General features: G+C 32.9%; 1 protein-coding gene across 14 annotated transcripts in view; it reads left to right on the top strand.

The window, feature by feature from the left end:
- The window catches only part of RBM26 (RNA binding motif protein 26), a 102,796-nt gene that overhangs the window by 62,377 nt on the left and 17,339 nt on the right, over positions 1 to 23,080 (top strand). For all 14 annotated transcript variants that reach the window (XM_051983971.1, XM_051983970.1, XM_051983965.1 and 11 more), the window contains 6 exons: positions 899 to 1,027; positions 8,248 to 8,322; positions 9,310 to 9,477; positions 11,526 to 11,630; positions 14,776 to 14,976; positions 17,854 to 17,940. In XM_051983971.1, coding sequence (XP_051839931.1) covers positions 899 to 1,027; positions 8,248 to 8,322; positions 9,310 to 9,477; positions 11,526 to 11,630; positions 14,776 to 14,976; positions 17,854 to 17,940 — 765 coding nt within the window. The remainder of the gene's footprint in view (positions 1 to 898; positions 1,028 to 8,247; positions 8,323 to 9,309; positions 9,478 to 11,525; positions 11,631 to 14,775; positions 14,977 to 17,853; positions 17,941 to 23,080) is intronic.

Raw genomic sequence — 23,080 nt, 5'->3', positions numbered from 1 at the left:
GAATTGTAGGAGGAGAAGAGATCAGTTGGTTGGAAGGTATTAATTAGTAAATTTCACATTACCCTCAGCATTCAAGAGCTTTCATGTTACTACCTCACCTTCTTTCTATTACCTGGGAACCTAGTGTCCCTAGGAATTTAGAAATAGTGCTGTTATATTTCTTAACAAAGAAAAATACATTAACAGAAGTAATGCTTCTGTTGGATGATTAGGAGTTCTTTTTTTCTGTTCCCTACTCTTGACTTTCTTTGTTACTTTTAGGATGTTGCTGCTTCTGTTCTTTAAAAATGTTAAATTAGCTGATGAGACTGTCTTCTAGGCCTTTTCTGTTATTTTGCATTAAAAGCTTAAATTAGAGTGACCATAACCAAGGGGAAATTTGACATTGATCAAAGTTTCTGAATCTAAAGTGAAATATATGTAATCTTGAAATTATGAGTATCTAGGAAATGCCTGGAATTTATTTTCTTTTTATCTATAGGAGACAATGGCCTGATCTATATTAACTTAGCATTTAATTCAAACTTCAGGATGTTTCCCAGCACTGTACTAGATTTGATAGATTTCACCTAATGTCTCTTTTTAAAGAGATTGTGAGATAATATTTTTTGCTAATGTGCTTGTCAGACTTTTTTTGCATTCCCTGAAATTGTGTTTTTCTTATTCTCCCCTTTTTTCTTTTCTCTCCCCAAATCTCTTTTTGCTTGAATAAGATTATCATAATATTAATGTACCAGTCAGTTTCCTTAAAGCTGTTTATTTAATGTGAAGTTTTATGATTCGTCATTGATGTTATTTTAGATATCTAAAATACTCATTCTAAAATCGAGCATTATTATTTTAAATATTTTGTAAGAAACAACAGATTTAAGAGAAAATAATTAATTTGTGTTGTTAGGTGTTGTCTACTTCAACTGGCCTCACAAAAACAGTGTACAATCCAGCTGCTTTGAAAGCTGCACAGAAATCCTTACCTGCTGTTTCCATCTCTACATTAGATAACAGTGAAGCACAGAAAAAAAAACAGGTAAAAGTTTAAGATACTACAAAAAGCTTGTTTGCAGAATGTATCTTTATAATTGACTTTTGTTTGTGCTTGTTTTATTAGGTCTAAGTAGGACTGGGGGGGGGGAAGCCTTTTTACTTAGTATGTAGGTCTTAGGTAACTCATGTTCATTTATAAAACTAGTTTTAATGAACTGCAGCTTGGTGCATCTTTATAATTTCTATGTAGCATAGGATGATATATTTAGAGTTAGAAGGCTGTTAAGGTTAATCTTCTTTTCTTGACTCTAGCTCCAGTGTTCTGTTCTTTTTATACCACATTGCATACAATAATCAGGCAGATATTAATAAGTACCTAATACGTGCTAAGGAATGTGGACAAAAGTACAATGTGTGAAACAAGGCCTACTCACAGTGAACTTACCTTGTCATTGGGAAAACATTCGTATAAAATCCTTACAACATAAAAAATTGCACATATACAACATACACACACACACACACACACTCTTAAATACCATGTACTTTGTAGAGGTCATTAGTAATTGAGATATGTAGCTGGAACCAGAAAACTTTAATGCAGATGATTATTCCTTAACTGTACCTGACAAGAAGAATAGACTTTAAAGCAGTGGTAAAGATGAATATGTATAGTCCACGAATGGAGAATGTTCTACTGCACAGGCATGAAGATAGAAAATGGACTAGCATGTGTGAGGAATAGAGGAATGGTTATTTTGGCAGGATTGCAATGTTAGTTGTTTGTTGTGAACCTACTGTGTTTCAAGAACTGTTCTAAGAGTTGGCAATGCAACGAAAGGCCAAAAACAGCCTTCTCTCGAGAAGTTTATAGTGTATTGGGAGGAGAGAATGTGTAAACAACAATATAGGACTAATATTTATTTGCTCAGGTTAAATTGGTGATTATCAATAGTATAGATGGAACAATACAGGTAGTAAGCACTAGCTAGCATTAAGAAGGATCGAAAGAGGTTTCTTTTTTTTTTTTTTTTTTTTAATTTTTAATGGAATTGTTTTTTCCATCTCTTTTTTTTTTTTATTTTATTTTTTATTTAATAATTACTTTATATTGACAGAATCCATGCCAGGGTAATTTTTTTACAACATTATCCCTTGCACTCGTTTCTGTTCCGATTTTTCCCCTCCCTCCCTTCACCCCCTCCCCTAGATGGCAAGCAGTTTTATATATGTTAGATATGTTGCAGTATATCCTAGATACAATATATGTTTGCAGAACCGAACAGTTGAAAGAGGTTTCTTATAGAAGGTGGGATCTTAGCTGGGACTTAAAGAAAGGGGATGAAGATGATTAGAGGAGAATATTCCATGAATGAAGGATACCAGTGAAAATGCTTGGGGTGGAATATTTTGTTTATAGAATGGCAGTGAGGCTAGTGTCACTGCATAAAAGTGTACAGAGGGGATGGACTGTCTAAAAAAAAACTGGAAAGGTAGAGAGGGTCCTTATGAGGTAAAAGCATTGAATGTAGTCAGTGGATTTTATATTTCATCTTGGTGGTGATACTCCCTGGAATTTGTTTGGGTGAGATAGGACAGGTAATATTGATGCCTGTACTTTAGGAAAATCGCTTTGGTATTGAGTGGAGGATAGGTGGGAGGAGGGAGAAATTTGAATCAAACAACAAGACAAATTAGCAGTCTAATTCTATTTAATAATCTGAACGTGATGAAATGAGGGCCTGCACCAGTGATGGCAGTGTCAGAGAACAGAAGGGGCCATATATGCGAGAGATGTTATGAATAGAGAAGTGGCTTGACTTGATAGCAGATTGGATGTGATGGGGTAATAGAGTGAGGCATCAAGGATGACATTGAGGTTGTGAGTCTGGATGACTGGAAGATGAAGGTATCTTTAACAATAATAAAGAAATTCAGAAGAGGGGAGTATTTGGGGAAGACATAATGATTTCTGTCTTGCATAAGTTTAAGATATCTTCAGGATCTTCTGTTTGAGATGTTTTAATAAGCAGTTATTAAGGCCAGGAAATCCCTGTGGGTACCCAAGGTTAGCAACTATGATTTGAATAAAGATTCTCTGAAAGGATTCTAAGAAAGAGTAGTCATATGAGTAAAGAGAAAATATCACAAAATCCCGATGAGAACAAAGTATTAAGGTGAAGAAGCAGATCAACAGGGTAATAGGGTGCAAAAAACTTGAGGATTAAGAAAAAGCAATTAGATTTAGAGTCAACAATTTCTGTTGAATATTGGGGATAATATTTAGACTAAAAGTAGGAAAGAAGAAATTGGGAGGAAAGAAAGTGGTAACACCAATTGAAGTGGCATTCTTTAAGAGTTTAGCCACACAGGTCTCTTTGTAGTGGCCAGAAAGTGGAAACTGTGAGTGCATGCCCATCAATTGGAGAATGGCTGAATAAATTGTGGTATATGAATATTATGGAATATTATTGTTCTGTTAGAAATGACCAGCAGGATGATTTCAGAAAGGCCTGCAGAGACTTACATGAACTAATGCTTAGTGAAATGAGCAGGACCAGGAGATCATTATATACTTCAGCAACAATACTATATGATGATCAATTCTGATGGACATGGCCGCCTCTAGCAATGAGATGAACCAAATCAGTTCCAATAGAGCAGTAATGAATTGAACCAGCTATATCCAGGGAAAGAACTCTGGGAGATGACTATGAACCATTACATAGAATTCCCAATCCCTCAATTTTTGTTCACCTGCATTTTTGATTTCTTTCACAGGCTAATAGAGTATACTATTTCAAAATCTGATTCTTTTTGTACAGCAAAATAACTGTTAGGACATGTATACTTATTTTGTATTTAATTTATACTTTAATATATTTAATATGTATTGGTCAACCTGCCATCTGGGGGAGGGGATGAGGGGAAAGAGGGGAAAAATTGGAAGAAAAGGTTTGGCAATTGTTGATGCTGTAAAATTACCCATGCATATAACTTGTAAATAAAAAGCTATAATTAAAAAAAAAGAGAGAGAGAATTTAGCCATAAAAGGGAGGAGCATTATAAGATAATGTTGGATTTCTTGATCAAATGAAGGTTTTTTTTTTTTTTTTGAGGATATGAAAGATATACACATGTTTGTAGGTACTGGGCTAGTAGAGAGTAGATCAAGAGAGATTTGGAGATGTGAGAGAATGGAATTAAATTGGACAGGTAGTTGGAGAAGACAGGTCGAATGATTTCACTTTTACATGTAGCTTTGGCGAGGAGAAAGATCACCTCATCAAATAGAACAGGACTTATTAAACTTTTTTCACTTTCATCTACTTTTCTCCCAAGAAATCTTTGTGATACCAGATATGAAATATATAAAATAGGTGTGCAAGTCAAACATATATTGAAAATAAATCATATTTTCATTATCCTCACATTGTTATGCAGTCCCATATGGGGTCACAACCCCTAAGCTAATATCTAAGAAGCTTTGATATAGAGAGGAGTGAAGGAGATGAGGGCAGAAGGCATCTGGTTGATACGGGAAGAGAAGGAGGGGAGAAGTGAAAGCTCTTAGTAAATAGTTTGTTTTTTTTCAGGAAAGTATAAGGAAAGGTCCTCTCATTTCAGAGAGTAAGTGAGAAAAGTTTGAGGAAAGATGAAAAGGTACAGAAAAGCTACTATGGTGTGTAGAATAGTAAGCCAATGAAAGAGGTGTAAAAGGAAAGCCTTCTGTAATGGGGACCTAGCAGAGATTATGTAGCATAGATTTGTAGTGGATTTAGTCAGCAAAGTTAATTTTTCAACTTTTATTTGGCAACATGTAACTAGGAATGTAGACAGCCAATGGTAGAAGTAATCGAAAATTCTTAAGAGAGCAAAACCAGTAGTAAGATAAAAGGCCAAGGAAGGGATAGTTGAGAAAAGGAAAATGTAGAGTTGAATAGGTTCAGCAAAGAGTTTAGATAAGAGAGGACAGTGTAGAATGCTGAGGTTATCATGTGTTTAGAATTTAGGGGTTGAGGAATTAAGAGGTCTTGGTGAAGATGATCAACAGAAGTGTAATAACAGATTGTGATCAGATTAGGGAATTTTAGCATTTATAAACATGGAAGTGGAGCATTTGTGAATGATGGCAAGTCCAAGAATATTATCATCTTTATCCAGCTGGGGTGGTATGTAGGAATAGATCATAAGGAGCAAGTTGAGAAACTGAGAGGTAAGGAAAAATGTGTGGAGCATTAAATACTTATGTTGAAATTTCCCATTTAGTCCAGTGAGGGGGTGAAGAATGAGTGAAAGGGCAGCCACACAAGCTGTAATAACAGGATGGAGCCAGGTCTCAATAGAAACCAGAAGAGGAAAGGAATGAGAAAGGAAAATATTTAATATGAAATCAAGTTTATTTTCTATGGGAGTAAATATTCCAGAGAGAATAGTGGAAGGGAAGAATAGCTTTAGAATAGCATACTGAAGAGTTGAGTTGAAGGGAATGGGAAAAAGGGAATAGATAAGTAGTAGGTGAAGAATGAGATTTGAATAATAATAACAAGGCAAGGGTTCAAAATCATTGAGATTCTTAAAAGGCATGGCTGATTGAGAGAGTTATAGAGGAATGAGTTTAGGTGTATTGTAAACATCGAACACAGAATTGAGTCCTCTGAGGCTGCCAAGGACCTTGTGAGAAGACCACTTTAGAGTTAGCTATTAGAATGACATTTCTATCCTAACCCTTCAAGCAGACCAAGTCTTGAGGTAGTTAGAAGGAATAGTGTCTGTTTCTCTATCCTCTTCAAGCTGTGAGGGTTCCCTTTAAGTGACAAGAAGTCAGTGTAGAAGATTAGATAGTCAGTGGAATGGCATTTTTCTGTTTCATAGGCAAGAATGGTCCTCTCCAAGTGGGAAAAGGTCAGCGTAGGAGAGTAGCACATACTGGAATGGTTTTTGAATTCTTATACCCTGGGAGCAAGAAGAGCCAACCTAGGAAACCAGATACACAAGGGAATTACACCTCTCTGATCTCAAATAGGCAGGAAAAGCCAGTCTAAGAGAACAACTTTCTTGGATGTGTACAGTGCAGGAGGGAGAATAATGTCAAACAAAGGGATTTAATTTTTTTTTTCCCTGAAAGCAGTAGAAAGTTCGTGTAGTTTTTTGATGAAGGAAGTCCCTTTTGATGAAAGGGAGTTACTTTGGCAGAAATCTATAGGATGTACTAGAGCAGTGAAAAACTTGAGGAAAGACCACTAATTGTAAGTAAGGCTGTTATAATAATCTAGTTGATGAGATGTGAAGAGGGCCTGAACTAAGGTGATAGGAAGGCAGAAATGGCAGTATTTGGTATTTAATTGGATATGTGAAGTGAAGATGGATAAGGCATCCAAAATAATACTGAAATCATCAATATTAGACATTAGAATGATTGTGTCTTTGCAGAAATAGGACAGATTGAAAGAGGGAAACTTTAGAGGGAATGAGTTCAATTTGAAACATCCTGAATTTTAAATGTCTTTGGATATCAATTTGAAATACCCACTGGGCAACTACTAATATAGATTTGGGGACAATAGATTGGGGAATCTTCTTCATCAAGGTGATATTTAAAACTCACAGAAATTAATGAAGTTATGTGAAGATAAAGGGAGAAAAGAAGAAGGACTAGGAAAATGTCAGGGAATACTCCCAGTGAGAAAAATGTAGATGATTTGCAGATAAGCCAAGATGATAAGCCAAAAAAAGAGACTCAAGTCATACTAATAGGAAGCAAGAGGAGGAGAGATTAGTGTCTGTAAAACCTTGGTTGGAGAAGATGTCAGATTCAACAGATAGGATGAGAAAAATGAGGAATGAGAAAGGACCATCAAATTTAGAAATGAAGAGACCATTTCAGTGTGAACACTTTTCAGTTGATTCATGAGATTGAAAGCTGGATTGTTAAAGGTTGAATGAAGTTAGGAAAAAAAAAGGAATTTGAAACAGCCCTTGTAGATGGCACTTTCAAGGACTTTGGCTAAGAAGGAAGGAGAAAAAAGGACATTGGTTAGAGGGAGTGGCAGGGTTGATTAAAGGTTTTTAGTAGGTAAAGATGACTTTGGCGTTTTTGAAGGCAGTTGGGAGTGATCCACTTTATCTAGGTGGAGATACATGCAAGAAGAGGAGAGATGATTGAGTGTGGTACAATCCATTGGAGAAAATGAGAAGGGGATGGAGCATCAGGTATAAATGGAGATGGATTGATATTTGGCAAGGCAAGGGAACTACCTTTTTGTCAGAGCATGAGGAAAATAAAACTTGTCTGATTAAAATACATAGCCAAAATAATAAGACCAGGCTTAGTATTTTGATTTTTTTTAAATAAGTTTTTTTTTTAACTTGATTCAGTGCTGTTTAACATTTTTTATTTATTTGGGTAATATGCATAATTAACATAGTTTTCAATCTTGCAGATTATATACAAAGTTGTGAAGAATAAGTGAGATCCTCTGGACTATAACGACACTATCCATGTAGAATATTAATCAGCTAGAGCATTGAACCTTATATCAGTAGTGTGAGCACAAGATATAGGCAGGGACATAATTATGCAGCAGTTTATATGAAAAAGACAATTGAGTTTCAATGAACTGAGTCTTGGTTTGACTTGAGAGGTTGTCTTGTCTGGAATAAGGAGCTGATTATCTCTCTATACTCTGCCCTGTCAGACCACATCGGCAATATTATACTCATCTCTGGATGCTACAATTTAGGAAAGACAGAGAAACTAGAGAATATCCAGATGAAGGCAATCAAGAAGGTCAAGGCCCTTAAGTTCATGTTAAATGAAGAGGACAAAAGAGAAGACTCAGTGGGGACATTATAGCTGGTTTCAAGTATTTAAAGGATTGTAGAAGGAGGCATTTGAACTTAACCAAGAGCCAAGCATGACAGGATCGTTCTTGGTAATCAGGAAAAATTTGATTAAAAAGTGGAATTGTTTTCTAGATGAAGTTGACTGTGATAGCAGGCAGTGGGTTCCTCTCATGAAAAGGTCCTAAAGAAGAAGCTGGAGCAGCATGGTATATTGGCAGTTCTCTTTGTGTCTGAATTGGACTAGATAGCTAGTGTGTACATTTTGGGATCATGAACCATAGTGTATATATAGTACTTTATATTTTAATTTTATTAAAACTAGATTTGATTATTTTGAATAATTTTTTTTTGTGAGATATGTATATTGATATTTTGGGATTTGTTTATTTTTTTCTTTCTTATCCTGCCTTCCCATAGGAAGCACTAAAACTGCAACAGGATGTGAGAAAGAAGAAGCAAGAGATTTTAGAAAAGCACATTGAAACACAGAAGGTAATATGTCAGTTTAATTTGAGCATATATTTAAAAGTAGTTTCTAGTTTTCAGTGAATTTTAATTCTATTTTTAAAAGTTAATCATTATTTTAAAAATTATTTGTAAGGATAGTGCATATCTTGGTTTAGCACAACTGTAAAGATAATAATAGTGGGGGAAAATGGTAGTTTTCATGTATATGTGTGGCATTTCTCTGGTCCTTTATTTAAAAAGAATGAAACAGGACTTTTGGAATTATTGTAGACTGCTTAAATTTATGTACCATATTTATAAAACATTTCTTGATTATTTGAAGAATAGTGTAGTGACTAAGTTAAAATTTATGAGTGGGTTAGATTTCTTTGGAATTGTACTTAATTTTATTAAGTGTGTGATTGTTACTCAGATTTCACAGTTCTTTAAACAGCAGTTGAATTATAACTCAAAAAGCTAGTTATTTAAGATTTTTTTGGGGGTGAGGGGGTAAAAATATTTGGGGGGAAAAAGTGAAGCCATCTTCATTGACAAGGATCTGGAAAAACATTTTCCTTATCAGTTAACACTTTTGCCACATTCTCTCTTAAAAGTACTTCTTGCCTAGTTCTGAGCACAGCTACCCTTTCTGAGCTTATTAGCTCTGATTCATATTTCTTCAAAAAAAAAAGAAAGTTTTTTATTTGGTAGCAAATTACAAACTGAAATTTTTCCTGAATTCCAATTGGAGTAAAAATAGAAAAGGTCACAACATTATCACAGTATATAAAAACGGAATTTATCTTACTATTTTCTTTTGAATTGTTTTAATGTTCAGTTATTAAGAGATTTTTTAAAAAAATCATCTTAATCCATTGAAATAAATCTAATTATTTCAGTTGAGAACAAGTTCATTATCTGAATTTATTAACATTTTGATGTTTATATGTATATATTCCTTTAAATGTGTTTTTTCCTATTCCTTTGTTTATATTCCTCCTAACAATTTAACAAATTTTAAAAATTTGATAGATGTTAATTTCAAAACTGGAGAAAAACAAAGCAATGAAGTCTGAAGATAAGGCAGAAATAATGAAAACTTTGGAAGCTTTGACAAATAGCATTACTAAGTTAAAAGATGAGTTGAAAGCTGTTTCATCTGGAAGCTCCCTTCCCAAAAGTGTGAAAACCAAAGCTCAGGTATTTTATTCAATTAAAAATTTAAATGAATTGTATCTTAAATCATATCTATAGCATACTAATTAATTATCTATAAAAATATACAGCATGTCTTTTTTAATAAAGCCATTCCCTAGGAAGTTCATATTTTTCTAAAATTAATTTTTTTAGGTAATCTCATAAAAGAAGAGGTGGTATTATTCCAATTTTATTTTAAAAGTTTAGAGTTTAATGAAGACTATTAAGTGAGCCAATGGTGTAAGTAGGTAGCAGAATTTAAACCTCTTGACTTGACTTGTTTCTTAAGTATTAGAAATTATGTTTTGTTTAAAACTGTAGTCTAGGACTTCTTTATCTAAACTGTGGAGGGTTACAATCAAATTCTGTAACCCATGGTGGAAACTTCTGTTCCTACTATTTTCTAATTTTTTGTTAGACATTTGAAGAGTTTCAACCTGTCATTTTATTGTGTAGAAACTCCCTCTGCTGTTGCATATAAGCAACTCATCTATAACTAGAACCTTAGATGATTGTCTGAGACATTGATAGGTGAAATGACTTGTTCTTAATTTTTATAGCTCGTTTGTTTTAGAGCCAAGACTTGTATCCAGCTCTTCCCAGCTCCATGAGTGCTTTTTATTCATCTCTCTGGGGTATTGCTGGTATTACAGAAATTGCTCATAATCTATGCTGAGAAATTGCATTTTTAGTTGCATACTGACATTGTTGTCGAAATTGAGGCAGTGGGGTTAAGTTGGGAAGTGCAGTCATTTTAGTCACACTTCTGACACCTGTTTTGCTAAGGGTAAATTACCTTACTTGAAGCTTAGTTTCCTTTTAATACTACCTGTGGTTGCTACTTTAAATAGTTAGTGAAGCTCAAATGACATGGATGTACAGTTCGTTGTGGATTTTTCTAGTGACATGTAAATGTCAGCTCTTGATATTAAAAACTATAACCATGTCCAGATTCCCTTATTTTTGACAAAATTTTAAAAAAATAGTGAGTTCATGATAGTTGTTGCATGTCTTAGACTTGTATACTGTGGAACTCTATATTTTAAGGAATTCTTGAAAATGAATTTGAAATATGGAAATAGATTTAAATTTTATGGTTAAATGGAGAAATTAGATTCAGATTTTGTGACTAAATGAAATGAAATCCTAAGGACTGTAACTTCCTCTTTCCTCTGAGTTCTTTGCAACAATTTGGATTTCAGTAACAATTCCCAGTGTTTCCCATCGTTCCTATATTTAGCACTTACTTAGTCCCTAAGTACAGTTTGGTTATGGTGATAACATGTCTGTAGTTCTCTTATCTTTTAAGACCCTAAGTGCCACAGAAACCCAGAGGGAAAAAAGATAAAGTCTGATGAAAGTGGAGTGGAATCTAGAAATCATTGTGGAAGGAGTTGGAAGTATTTGATTTGGACCTTGAGGGAAAGGACTCAAAAGTGTTTCTTCTTCTTAGTAGTAGTATCTTACTAATAAAGGAATTCTCAGAAGCCCCCAGGCTACCTGTCAAGAATGTCTTTATTTACAGCTTGATGAAATTGCTAGTTGCATACTGACATTATATTGTTGAAATTGAGAGAGTGGGGTTAAGTTGGGAAGTCCAGTCATTTTAATCACCTTTTTGACATTTACCTGTTTTGCTGACCATATTTCTCTGGCAGTTGATTGGTTTTGTTTCAAGTCTTAGTAATTTTAAAAATTTAAATAATACTGAATAAAGTTATTTGTTAACCAATAAGTACTTATTTAGCCTCTCCTATGTGTGCTCTGCAAGGTGCTTTGGGCAGTGTGGGGTAGAGTTGGAGAATGCATTCCTTAAATGCAGCAAATAATATATAAGAAGAATTATATGATGTAATGTAAATTATGTGATGTAAATTACAAGAACTGGAATTTCAAAGCGGAAAATGATCAATGAATGCTGAAAGTTGGCAGGGAAAGCTTCATGAATGAATTGAGCTGGGTTTTAAAGGGTTAGGTAAGATTTTAATAGATTGGAGGGAATTAAAAATGTAAGCTAATACCTCAACTGTTTAGTCTTTATGATTTTTCAGATGCAGAAAGAATTATTGGACACGGAATTGGATTTGTATAAGAAGATGCAGGCTGGAGAAGAAGTCACTGAACTTAGGAGAAAATATACAGAACTGCAGCTTGAAGTATGTTTCATTAATATCATAAGATAAAATGATGCTTAGACTTGCATTTTTTCAAAAATATTGCTTCTGTGTTTGATAGCAACAATTAACACCTGCCGCACATTACAGAGTATGACATACCCATCACAGCCTGGCATTTTCTTTTCAACAGTTGAGTATATAAACTCTCTATGGTAGAATCTGGGGGACATTAAAGCCCCTGATTTCCTAGCACTTAGATTTGTAAGGTAAAGAAGCATGACTGCACTCTCTATGGCCCCAGTTTCTATGTTTTGGAGGTCTGGGCTTTGAAGGAGGAAGTTAAAAAAAATTTATGTTGATAGTCTAGATCAGTGGTTCTCAATCTTTTGTTTTCAGTAGCTTTATCCTATTAAAAATTATTGAGGATCTCTCTAAAGCGATTTTGTTTATTTGGGTTATATTTATAGACATTTACCATATTGGAAATAAAAACTATTTTTGAATTTGTAGACCCTCTAAAAGAGTTTCAGAGATCCCCAGCATTCTCTAGCCCATACTTTGAGAACCACTGATCTCGATAGGAAAGAGGAATCAAAATAAGGTGCCTTATGCCATCAGCTCAGGCCACTTGTATTATTACCATTCTTTACTTGTGTGACAATAGAATGTGGCCTTTGGAATATTACAGTCCTATTTTTATTAAAAACAAAACAAAGCAAACTCAGATATGCACTAAAGTCGTTTAAAAAAAAGGTTATTGACTGTACTTGTAAAGTTAGACTTTTGTAATTTAGCATTTTTAAAAGATAGGCAACCTATTTTTTAATGTAATAAATTATATAGTAAAGCCAGTTTTCATAATTAAATTTTGTTGACATTTTAGTATTGTCTTAGTTTTAGGTGATACGTACATTCTAGCCTTTTTCATTCTAAATCATCACATATTAATGATATCTAATTCCTTTGAACTCTCCTTGTTATTTATTATGGAGCAATTACTTTCATATAATCATAGTTTATTCACTTATTTTTTTATATTTACAAATTTAAGTTTTTACAAAAACTGATTTACAAATCAGTTTTTATATATTTACAAATAGTCCTGAGCCTGTGGAACAGTGTTATTCTATAAGAAAAGTTGTTATTCTATGAGAAAAGCAAGGTGCAGTTGACGAGACACTGAATTTGAGAGTGAAAGATTTGTGCTTCATTGGTTTATGACCATAGGCAAGTCTCTGTGCCTCAGTTTTTTCATTTGTAAAACGAGGGGCTCAGACTTTTCTGGTCTCTTCCTAGCATAGTGCCTGGCGTATTATACTTGATAAGTATTTATTGAATTGCAACTCTAAATCTGTGATTTTTTTTCATGACTATTTTTTATTATAACGTAAGAGGGCAGATTTTAAATTTTTTTCTTAATTGGAAATGGGATTTCACTTTTTTTCCTCTGTAAGTTTTATTAACTTAGCACACAAAGGCATCCTCATTTTAATTATTGAATTGTGTCATTTCTAGTCAATTTTGTATTTGAAATATAGTAAGCTCTGTATAATACTTAAGAAAGTTTTGCCTATAGGTGGTGCTGTGGATGTGTACAAAAACAAAACACCTAATTTCCTTTTGATTTGACTACTTTTTTACTTAAAAAGTTATTAATTTTATCACTGTCGCATTGAGATTTCTGGAGTTCTAACAAGAATGTTAATTTTTTTAATTAAATATTTCAAAATGGGGTAAGAAAAGTAAGCCTTATTAATGGTAGTTCAGTGATAATTTCTACATAGTTTGCAGATTTTGTTTTATTGGTAGAAAAATATTGGGATTCCATTCTTGAACATTTATATATTAGGATTTTGAAGAGACAGAAATAAGACAATGGAAAGATGGAAAGGTTAAGTGTTAATGTTTTTAATAGTGTTATACTGGTTTTTTATAGGTTAAAAATGAAGCTCTGGATTTAAAGTTTTAATTTGCAATTTTTAACAATTGTGAATAAAGTATTTTAATAGTTATTCTTTAGAGTAGTACACCTACATGAAAACTTGCTTTTTGCTTGTGTTGTGCCTAAAATTTAAATTGAAGCTAATACTAACATATCTACAGTGAAAGTATTATATAAATTTTAGTTGATTTTGTTTAATTTTAAAATCAAAATTTTTCTAAAATCTCAGATTTGTAAATTAATGGTACAGATAAGAAATTCCTGCCCTGATGGCTACTCTCATTCAAAATAAACAGATTTGTCATCTGTTTTCTTTAATACTGGGGGGAGGAGGGGAATTCCAGTACTGTTGTTATTTTTGTGGTGGCTTTTTGTTGTTGTTGTTTGTTTTGTTTTGTTTTAATTAAAAATAAGGATGATCTGGGTGGCCTCTGATATATTCTGGCTTTTGACTATGAGCAAGCCACTCTACTATCAACAGCCTGAGGTCAGGCCAGACTGTCAAATCTTACAACTCATTTTTTGTATGGCCTACAAATAAAAGTGGTTTTTATATTTTAAAATACAATAAAACTTTATGTAAATTTTGTATGACCTACATAGTAAAAGTGGTTTTTACATTTTAAAATACAGTAAAACTTCATGTAAAAATTGTATCACTATTCTTAGGTCCAGGCCACTGTAGTTGCTAATCTCTATCGATGAGATGAATTTCCTCTTCAAAAGTTCCCTATTTGGATGACATTTAGGTATCTGAGATTAGAGAACATATTCAATAATTTCAGACTTTAGCAATTTCATTCTTTGGGCAAAGGAAGCAAAAAGAATTTCCCTTTAGAATTAAAGTTCCAGCTTAGGTGATCTTTAGTTAAAGTACGTCAAGTGTTCTGATAGAAACAAAAGAAATTTCAATTTTTCCTGTCAAAATACAATTTAAAAAAATTAGTTTATTATGAAGCAATTAAGTGGCTGAACCAGGAGTTATTAGGAAGATCTAAATTCAAATGTTGGACACTTAATTGTGTGACCCTGGTCAAGTTCCTTAATCTCTGTATATTCCAGTTTTCTCATATGTACCATAATGCCACCATTCAGGGTTGTGAAGATAAAATGAGATATTTGTAAAGTACTTTGTGAGTCTTTAATGCATTGTAAATGCTAGCAATGGTGATAATGTTGGTGCCAAGTGGGGAGTATTTCTTGAATGTAAATAAATGGCATGCATTTTAAAATCTGTTTTAGGCTGCAAAAAGAGGGATTCTTTCATCTGGTCGAGGGAGAGGAATTCATTCAAGAGGTCGAGGTACAACTCGGGGCAGAGGAAGGGGTCGTGGTCGAGGGAGAGGTGTTCCTGGTCATGCTGTGGTAGACCATCGCCCAAGAGCATTAGAGATCTCTGCATTTACTGAGAGTGATAGAGAAGACCTTCTCCCCCATTTTGCGGTACCTAATGATTTTGATGACTATTTTATCTAAGAACATATATTGGGGGGGATTAAATTACATGTCTCATAGCTAATTTTATTGGTGGTTATAGAAAAGAATTGCTTCTCTTGCCTTTGAAGTAGAATATGTGTTTTGCTTTTTGGGATATAGACTAGTTCTCTGTACATTGCTTTTTTCTTTCCTTCCTTTCCTTCCTCCTCTATTTTTCCTTCCCTCCTTCCCTCCTTCCCTTCCTTCCTTCCTTCCTTTCTCTTCTCTTCTTCTCTCCCTTCCCCTCCTGTCCCCTCTCTTCCCTTACTCTCTTCTCTTTTCTTCCTTTCTCTCAGAATAAAGCCTTGTCACCAACTACTGATTTTATCAGTTTTTTTTAATTTTCATGATTTAAGAATTCACTTTTCTCTCCCTATGTGAAATGGTTGAATCAATAGATATTAATAGATTGCTTTTAATGGTGATATTTTACAGTATCATAAAAAATGACTAATATTATTTAAATATTTAAAACATTACGCAGTATTCAGAATAGCTTTAATCCCAACATTTTTTTAAAAACAGAAGGAATGGATTTTGATGCTCTTGAGTTAAGGTTATCTCTAGAATTAGAAAGGACCTGTAGTCAAACTTATATCTGAATTTAAAGTTTCTTCTACAACATAACTGAGTGGCTATCTATCTATTGCTAATTTCGGAGGGCACCCTATTACTTCCCAATAGAGCCTCTTCCATTTTTGGTTGGCTAAGTTTTTCAAGAAATTTTTCGAAGTATTATTTCACCATAAGTTTTCCCCTTATCACTTTTATTCTTTGCTCTTGGTTTTGCCCTTGGGAATTAACACAAGCCTCTTAAATAGTCCTCTGAATAAGACAGTGCTCATGTTATTTATAGTGTTATCTTTAGGCTTAAATAGTCAAAATTCCTTCAACTGAACTTCATATGGCATGGGCTCTAAAACTCTTCACTATTTTGATTGTTCTCTTAAAGTTAATTTCTTTTCTAAAAAGTGATGCTTTAGAGTAGCCGGACAGAGTACTCCACATGTCATTTGGCTGAGATAGAATCACAACTGAGTGTCCTAATCCTGGACACTATCTCAGTGCATCCTGAAATTGCATTAGCCACAATTTTGGCTCATATCAGGTTTACACTGGAATATTTCTAGATCTTGAATTGCTTTCTTGTCATGCTAGTGCCAACTTATATTTGTGAAAATATTATTTTGGATTCTTAGTAATCAAAAAGTAGTATCAAAAGCCTAGAGCTAAAATGAACTTTAGAGGCCATGTGGTTCAGCCTCCCCAAAAATACTGCTAAGAATATTTTCACATATATGGGATCTTTTGACTACTTGGGTTGTCTTTAACACAGGTTCTTTGGGTCCAGGGATAGAACTTGGACTAATTTACAGCTCTTATCAACGATGATTCATGTTCCTGTCGTCTGAAGTCCCTTAAGTATTGACTATTTCTCCTTTTGGTGGCATCTCTCTTTCCATATCTCACCATTGGAATTAATCAATTTTGTGTCTTTAGCATTTCCTTCTTCAGAGCTTCTAATCCCTTCTGTAAAATTTTAGATCTTTTCTTTATTTCGGATTCTTTATATTTTCTTGGAACCTTGTACTCCCAGCAGATGGGAATACATGTCAGAATATAAGAATTAGATGGCTCAGTAGGTAGAACATTGGTCCTAGAGTTGGGAAAACCTGAGCTTATATCTGGCCAAAGATACTTTACATTTGTGTAACCTCCAGCCTTTGCCTTGGAGTCAGGTTGGTGGATCTTTGGAGTCAGGGACTTGAAGTCAGGAAGACCTGAGTTCAAAGATATTTATTAACTCTGTGAGCCTGGCAAGTCACTTATCCCTGCTTGCCTTAATCCCCGGGAGAAGGAGATGACAAATCAGTGCAGTGTGATCCTTGGGGTCACAGAGATTCAGGAACTCTGAATACCACAACCAGAATGTTAAGACTACCTGTCTTTTCACTGTGCTATCCCTTTATTTATCTTTAAGTTTGCAAACAAATGTGTTACTTAGGATCCAGATAAAGAAATATTTGTCTTTAGAAATAAATGTATTCAGAATAGTAAATGATTGTTTACATGGGTTATCATTGTATATTCAGATCACTTAAAATAATCTTGAATGGTGGCTTTTTACAAAAATGAATTTTCTTCTACCTTTGCTATTAGCAAAATGAGAATAAGTTTAATACTCAAAGTTTTAGGAGAAAAAAGATACCTGGCATCCTAATTTTAATTTAATTTTAAAATAGTATTTATTATTATAGCATTATATATAGTATTTTAAGACTGAAAAGAAATTAATGTTTTTATCTGCCAAACAGTGGACAATAAATTAAATCATTTATGTTGATGTGTTTCAATTGAAATATGGGCTGTATCCTTAAATTGAAAATGCTATGCTTTCAACAGAAATGTTGGTCTGGACTTATGATTAGTATTCTTACACAAAATTTCCTCTACTATTGCAGTTCAGCAACTTGATTTGCAACTTTATATATAGTCTTTGGTGCCTCTGCTGGAGAGGCTAAGCAACCCCCCAGGATATTAATGTGAATATGTATTAGTGCTGGGACTTGATGAGAATTTAGGTTCTGACTTTAAGGCTGGGACTAGGTCCAACATTATACTGTTTATTTCCCACACACATGGTGTATCCTGTATATGTGCATGCGCATAAACATGTACTCATTATGTAAAAATAAAATTTTGCAAGAATACTGGTATTGATATGGCATTATTGTTCTCTTGTACTTTTTTGTAGTATGGGTTTATTTGTATGATTTTATGTTTTTAATAATGTTTGATATTTTATATTGCATAGCATTTAAATAGAGAATTTTTTTTTTAAAGCAATATGGTGAAATTGAAGATTGTCAGATTGATGACTCCTCTCTTCATGCGGTAATTACATTCAAGACAAGAGCAGAAGCAGAAGCAGTAAGTCCAACAATACTTTTAACTGTTTGAAAAGTCCATTTTGAAAGTATTACTGGTGTCTTATTTTTTAGTACTACCATAATTTTTCTAATAATTAAACTATTTTTTCTATCTTGTGATAGTTTCTACCTTTGTACAAAGAAAAACAGTTGAACAAAACAAAGAGACAGCAGTTTTATCTGAAACTATATGGAGTATTTTGTACTCTTAGTTCATTGCTTTTCTTTCCAAGAAGGTGGAAGTATGTTTTCTCATCTGCTTTCTTGGATCATAATTGGTCATTGCATTGAATCTGAATTCAGCTACTTTGCAGTTTTGTTTTTTCCATATTTATATTGTGTACTTTTGTTGTCGAAACCAGAAGTTCTTAACATAGAGTCCGGGAACTTAAGTTTAAGGGGAAAAAATTTAGGGGTGGCTAATGTACAGTGAATTGAGCACTGACCTTGAAGTCAAGAGGACCTAAGTTCAAATTCATCCTCAGATAACTTGATACTTACTAGCTGTGTTACTCTGAGCAATTACCTTAACCTCAATTGCCTCAACAACAAAAAAATCATTTTCCCTTTATAATCTTGCATATTTTATCTTTGGGGGGGGGAAGGGGAGCACTTAAAACATTATTTGGAAGAGTACATAGGCTTTAGCAGACTGCCACAGTGAGATCTGTGACAGGAAAAAAAAAAAACCACAAACATCTCCTGGATTGAATTCTTCTGTTGGTTCCACTTTTTGATCTCTATTTAGATCATATGAACCCTTCCCATTTTTTTTTCTGAATTTGTCATATTTATCATTTGTATCAGTATACTTATCCTATCATTGTTCTGCCATTCTTCAGGTGACAAACCAAATTTCCTTTTTTTTTTTCTTCCACAAAATGTATGCTTATGAATATTTTGGTACATATATGTGACCTTCCAATCATTGACTTCCAGTAGGGTCCATGCTTAATAGTGGCATTTCTGGGAACAAAACATAAATAAATAATTGCTCCTTTTGCATATTTCCAAATAGTTTTCTAGAACAGTCGAACCAATTCACACCGCTAATAACCCTTTATTAAATAGTCTGTTTATCTTGGTATAGTTTCTACAAAAGACTTATTCTTGTCATTTTTGCCAATTTAATAGATGATATTAGTCTTCAGTTATTTCCATTTGATTTTTATTAGTAAATTATTTGGAGTTTTTAAAGATTTTATTGTTTGTATTTCTTTTGAAAAGTTTCTGTGCTTTGACTACCTACCTTTTGGAGAATGTCTCTTTGTCTAATATGTTTTCATCAATCTCCTGGATTTGTGATTTTGTTAAATTTGATGCAATGATTTAAAATAGAAGTTAAAGAAAATTTGTAGTTCATACAATTAATTGGTTGAAAATATATATATTTAAGAGGCTCTGGGAAAAACTTTCTTACCATGGATAAACATTGTTAACAGCCTAGTAAATACCTACTTTTTTGATAGGTAACAAATAAAATGCATAAAAACAATAAAATATTATTATTCCTGACACGACATTTTAAAGTTTGTAAAATGCTTTATATACAGTATTGATTTTGATTCTTGTAACAACTTTGTGATAATTGGAACAATTATCTCCATTTTATAGACAAGAAAATTGAGACTAAGAGAGGTTAAGTAATTTGCCGAAAGTCACACAGCCAGTAAATGACCAAAGCAGAATTTATAGAAACTTAGGTTTAACAGTTGTAAGAGACCTCAGAGATCATAAGTCCCCTTTTACCATTTTATAGATGGATAAATTGAGGACCAAGAAGAGGACCTGGTCAGAGAACACTTGATGACATATCAAGATTTGATTCTTGATGGTTATATGAAAGAGTTCCTCCAGACTTTTAGAATTAGCCTAGTTGCCAGAATATGAAGCCACTGACATGAAGGGCAGCTATTTGGTATTCTAGTTGTAATCTTGATCCTTTGGCCCAGATTTAGAGAGTTCTGTAGACTTATAATAGGATTTTCATGGGCTTATTTTATATCTCACTATTTCATTGAAGCCATTTTATGCCTTTCTTTCTGGATTCTCTGGGATTTTGCAACCAAACCATCATGTATAAAGTTAGAAGTAGTTTATTTCTTCTTGGCCTATGCCTATTTGTATGTCTTTGATTCTTTATCTTTTGCTGTTATGATTCTTTATCTTTTGCTATTACTAGCATTGCTAAAATTCTATCACATAATTGAAGAGTAAGACTGCTTTGCTTTATTCATTTTTCAATGATAAAAGTTTTTGGTGTTTTACTATTATATAAAATGCTAGCTTTTAGTTGGGGATCTTTTCCTTCTTTTAAAAATCATTTTAAAGTATTTTTTTCTTTCTAGACTCTAGAGGGTTTTTTGTGTTTTGTTTTTTATTAAAGCACAGATGAATATTGCATTTCAACAAAAGATTTTTAAAATTAAGATATGACTTTGGATGTTTTTTCCTTTGAATATGCCTAATTATTATGTCTATTGGAAAGTAACAATAATTTAGGTAATAGTTTTAAAAGTTGCATTGATGCATTTTTTATTTTACCCTAAAGAGCATTTATTTATATTTAAGTCAAATTTTCTCTCAGATTGATTAAAATTTCAGTCCATGTTCATTGCATTGTCCTTTTAGCGTGCTCTGTCTTAAACTTTTATTTACAGGCCTTCCTTAAGAGTTTTAGTAGAGTGTAGAACAGTCACAACTTAGCACCTTTTTACTGTCATGCTTTCAAAATAAAGTCAGAAGAGAGGAAGGAAATAAAGCTAGTTAATCTATTCATTATATTATAAAATTGACTGGGAAAATTCAAGTATATTCTTTGCCTACTTTTATTTTGAATGTCTAATGAGCAAAAGATGGAAGTTTAAGCTGTTCTGCTCCTGCTCTCACAGCATAATAGAATAGAAAAGAGGAGGAAAATATAAAAGAACAACATTTAACTGTTGTAGGAAGAAGCATTTTGGAAATGAATAATAAAAATGTTTGTCTGTTTTTATTTTGGAAATACAGATTACTGATTTTGAACTTCGCTAGTACCTTACCTTTTGTCACTCTTCTTCCACACTGTCCCTATTTGTGCATAATATAGGCAAGTTTGTATTAAAATCATGATCATTTTCAGAAGATAGCTATATATTCGTATATATACATATGTCCTCTATATAAAAACATTGAATCCTAGATAAAATAGAATTGTGGTGGCTGTTTAAATTTGTCTAATGGATTTCCCCAGTATATTATTATTTGACAGTATTTAGTATCATGAAAATAAAATTGCTCTGACTCAATTTGATTAACATTTTGTATTGTAGGGTAAGTTTTAGTGATATGAATTATTTACAATAAGTTATAGAAAGCTTTTAATTGTCTTATTTCTATTGTACTCTTTATTTTTCACAGATTATTTTAAGAGATCCAAATTTTATAAGATATAATTTTTTCTTTTATTATAACATTCTTTTATAAGTCATATAAGAAATAGAATATTGTTTTGATTTTGTATTAACTTTACCCATTTCTGTCAATGCTAAATCTAGTGAGGAATGAGTTGGTGATATAGTTTTGAGGCAGCGTTGCATGGAGAAAGTATAGCCTTTGGTGACTCCTTGGGGCATAGTGAGGTTAGTAAGGAAGATGAGGTAATAAACCCATACTAATTTCATTTGTATTTTTTTCCTCACTTGCATGGTGTAGTTTTTATTTTAAGAAGTAAAACAGGGTGTGGTGATGTGTTGCATTTATTGTACAAAAGGTTAAAATAGTGTTCTATTCCTGTGCTAGGTTAGACCTTAATGTAAATTTTTAAAATGGGTTGGTCTACCTACTTTGAGCCCAGAATTAAAGTACTATATCTTGAAATTTTTATAATGGTCTTTATCCTTCATATAAACTTGTAACATCATAACTTCATGTGTTATACTTATTGTATGTTCATCCTATTCTCCCTATCCCCTCCCCCTACTGATTTTAGGCTACTTGATAATAACTAAATGTATCCCTTCATCATCTAGAAAAGTCCCTTCTAGACATTGAATCTAAATGTTAATTGAATTTTACCAACATCTTGTCTCTTAACAAAATTTGGGAGTTTGCTTGTATAGTTTATGTAGTATTCTATTAACTTCCCTATGATATTGTGCTTTTCCTAGTTGTTAGGTTTATGGAGTTTTATAAAATTTTCATTATGCACCAAACTAATATAACCGATACATAGAAATATAACAGGTACATAGGATTAGTAAAAAGGACCAGGATTAGCATAGGAGAATTCTTAAACATTGAAAATCATACATAGGTGCAACAAAAGTGACAATTGCAAACAAATGCAAATTTAAAAATATGCCCACTTGAAATGTAAGAAGGATTTCATTTAAGTCACTTGGAAAAATGGGGCAGAAATGAGCATGAAAAAACTTTTTTTTTAAAAGTTTTTTTTAAAGATAACTTAAATTTAATTAATATACATTTATTTTTAAAACTGGAGTTCCAGATTCTTTCCCTTCCTCCCTTCCAACCCTCATTAAGAAGCACATGTGAAGTTATACAGAACATTTATTTAAGTCATATTGTGAAATGAAACATAGATTTTCCTTCTTCCCCCTCCAAAAAAAAAGGTTTTTTTGTTTGTTTTGGTTTTTAAAGTATGCTTCAGTATCTATTCAGATACAGTGAGTATTATCTCTGGGTATGGATAACATTTTTTTGTGTATAATAATGTCAAAACCTTTAGAATGGTTTTGCATCACTATATTGCTGGGAATAACAAAATCATTCATAGCAGATCATTTCACAGCATTGCTATACAGTACATTTCCTTTTGCATGAGCTCATGGAGGACTTGAAGTTTTTCTGAAAGTATTTTGCTCATTATTTCTTATAGAATAATAGAATTTCATCATTGTCACATACCACAATTTAATTAGGTATAAAAGTTTAGGTTCCTTTTTCACCCATTGAAGATACAATCATGTTTTAAAGGACAATAGAAAATTTATCTGATTAATGCTACACCTATAAGGACAACAACTCTAGATGGACTGGTTTTATTCCATTATTTTCATATTGAATAGTATTTTAAGATCTAAGGCAGAAATTTAAGTAGTTGAAATTTCAAAGCCCCTTTATTGCTTGAACCCTTATTT

This window comes from Antechinus flavipes, chromosome 3 (assembly GCF_016432865.1).
Source record: "Antechinus flavipes isolate AdamAnt ecotype Samford, QLD, Australia chromosome 3, AdamAnt_v2, whole genome shotgun sequence".
NCBI classification, from domain to species: Eukaryota; Metazoa; Chordata; class Mammalia; order Dasyuromorphia; family Dasyuridae; genus Antechinus; species Antechinus flavipes.
The sequence above is the reverse complement of the archived record's forward strand: the minus strand, read 5'-3'. Positions and strand labels throughout refer to the sequence as shown.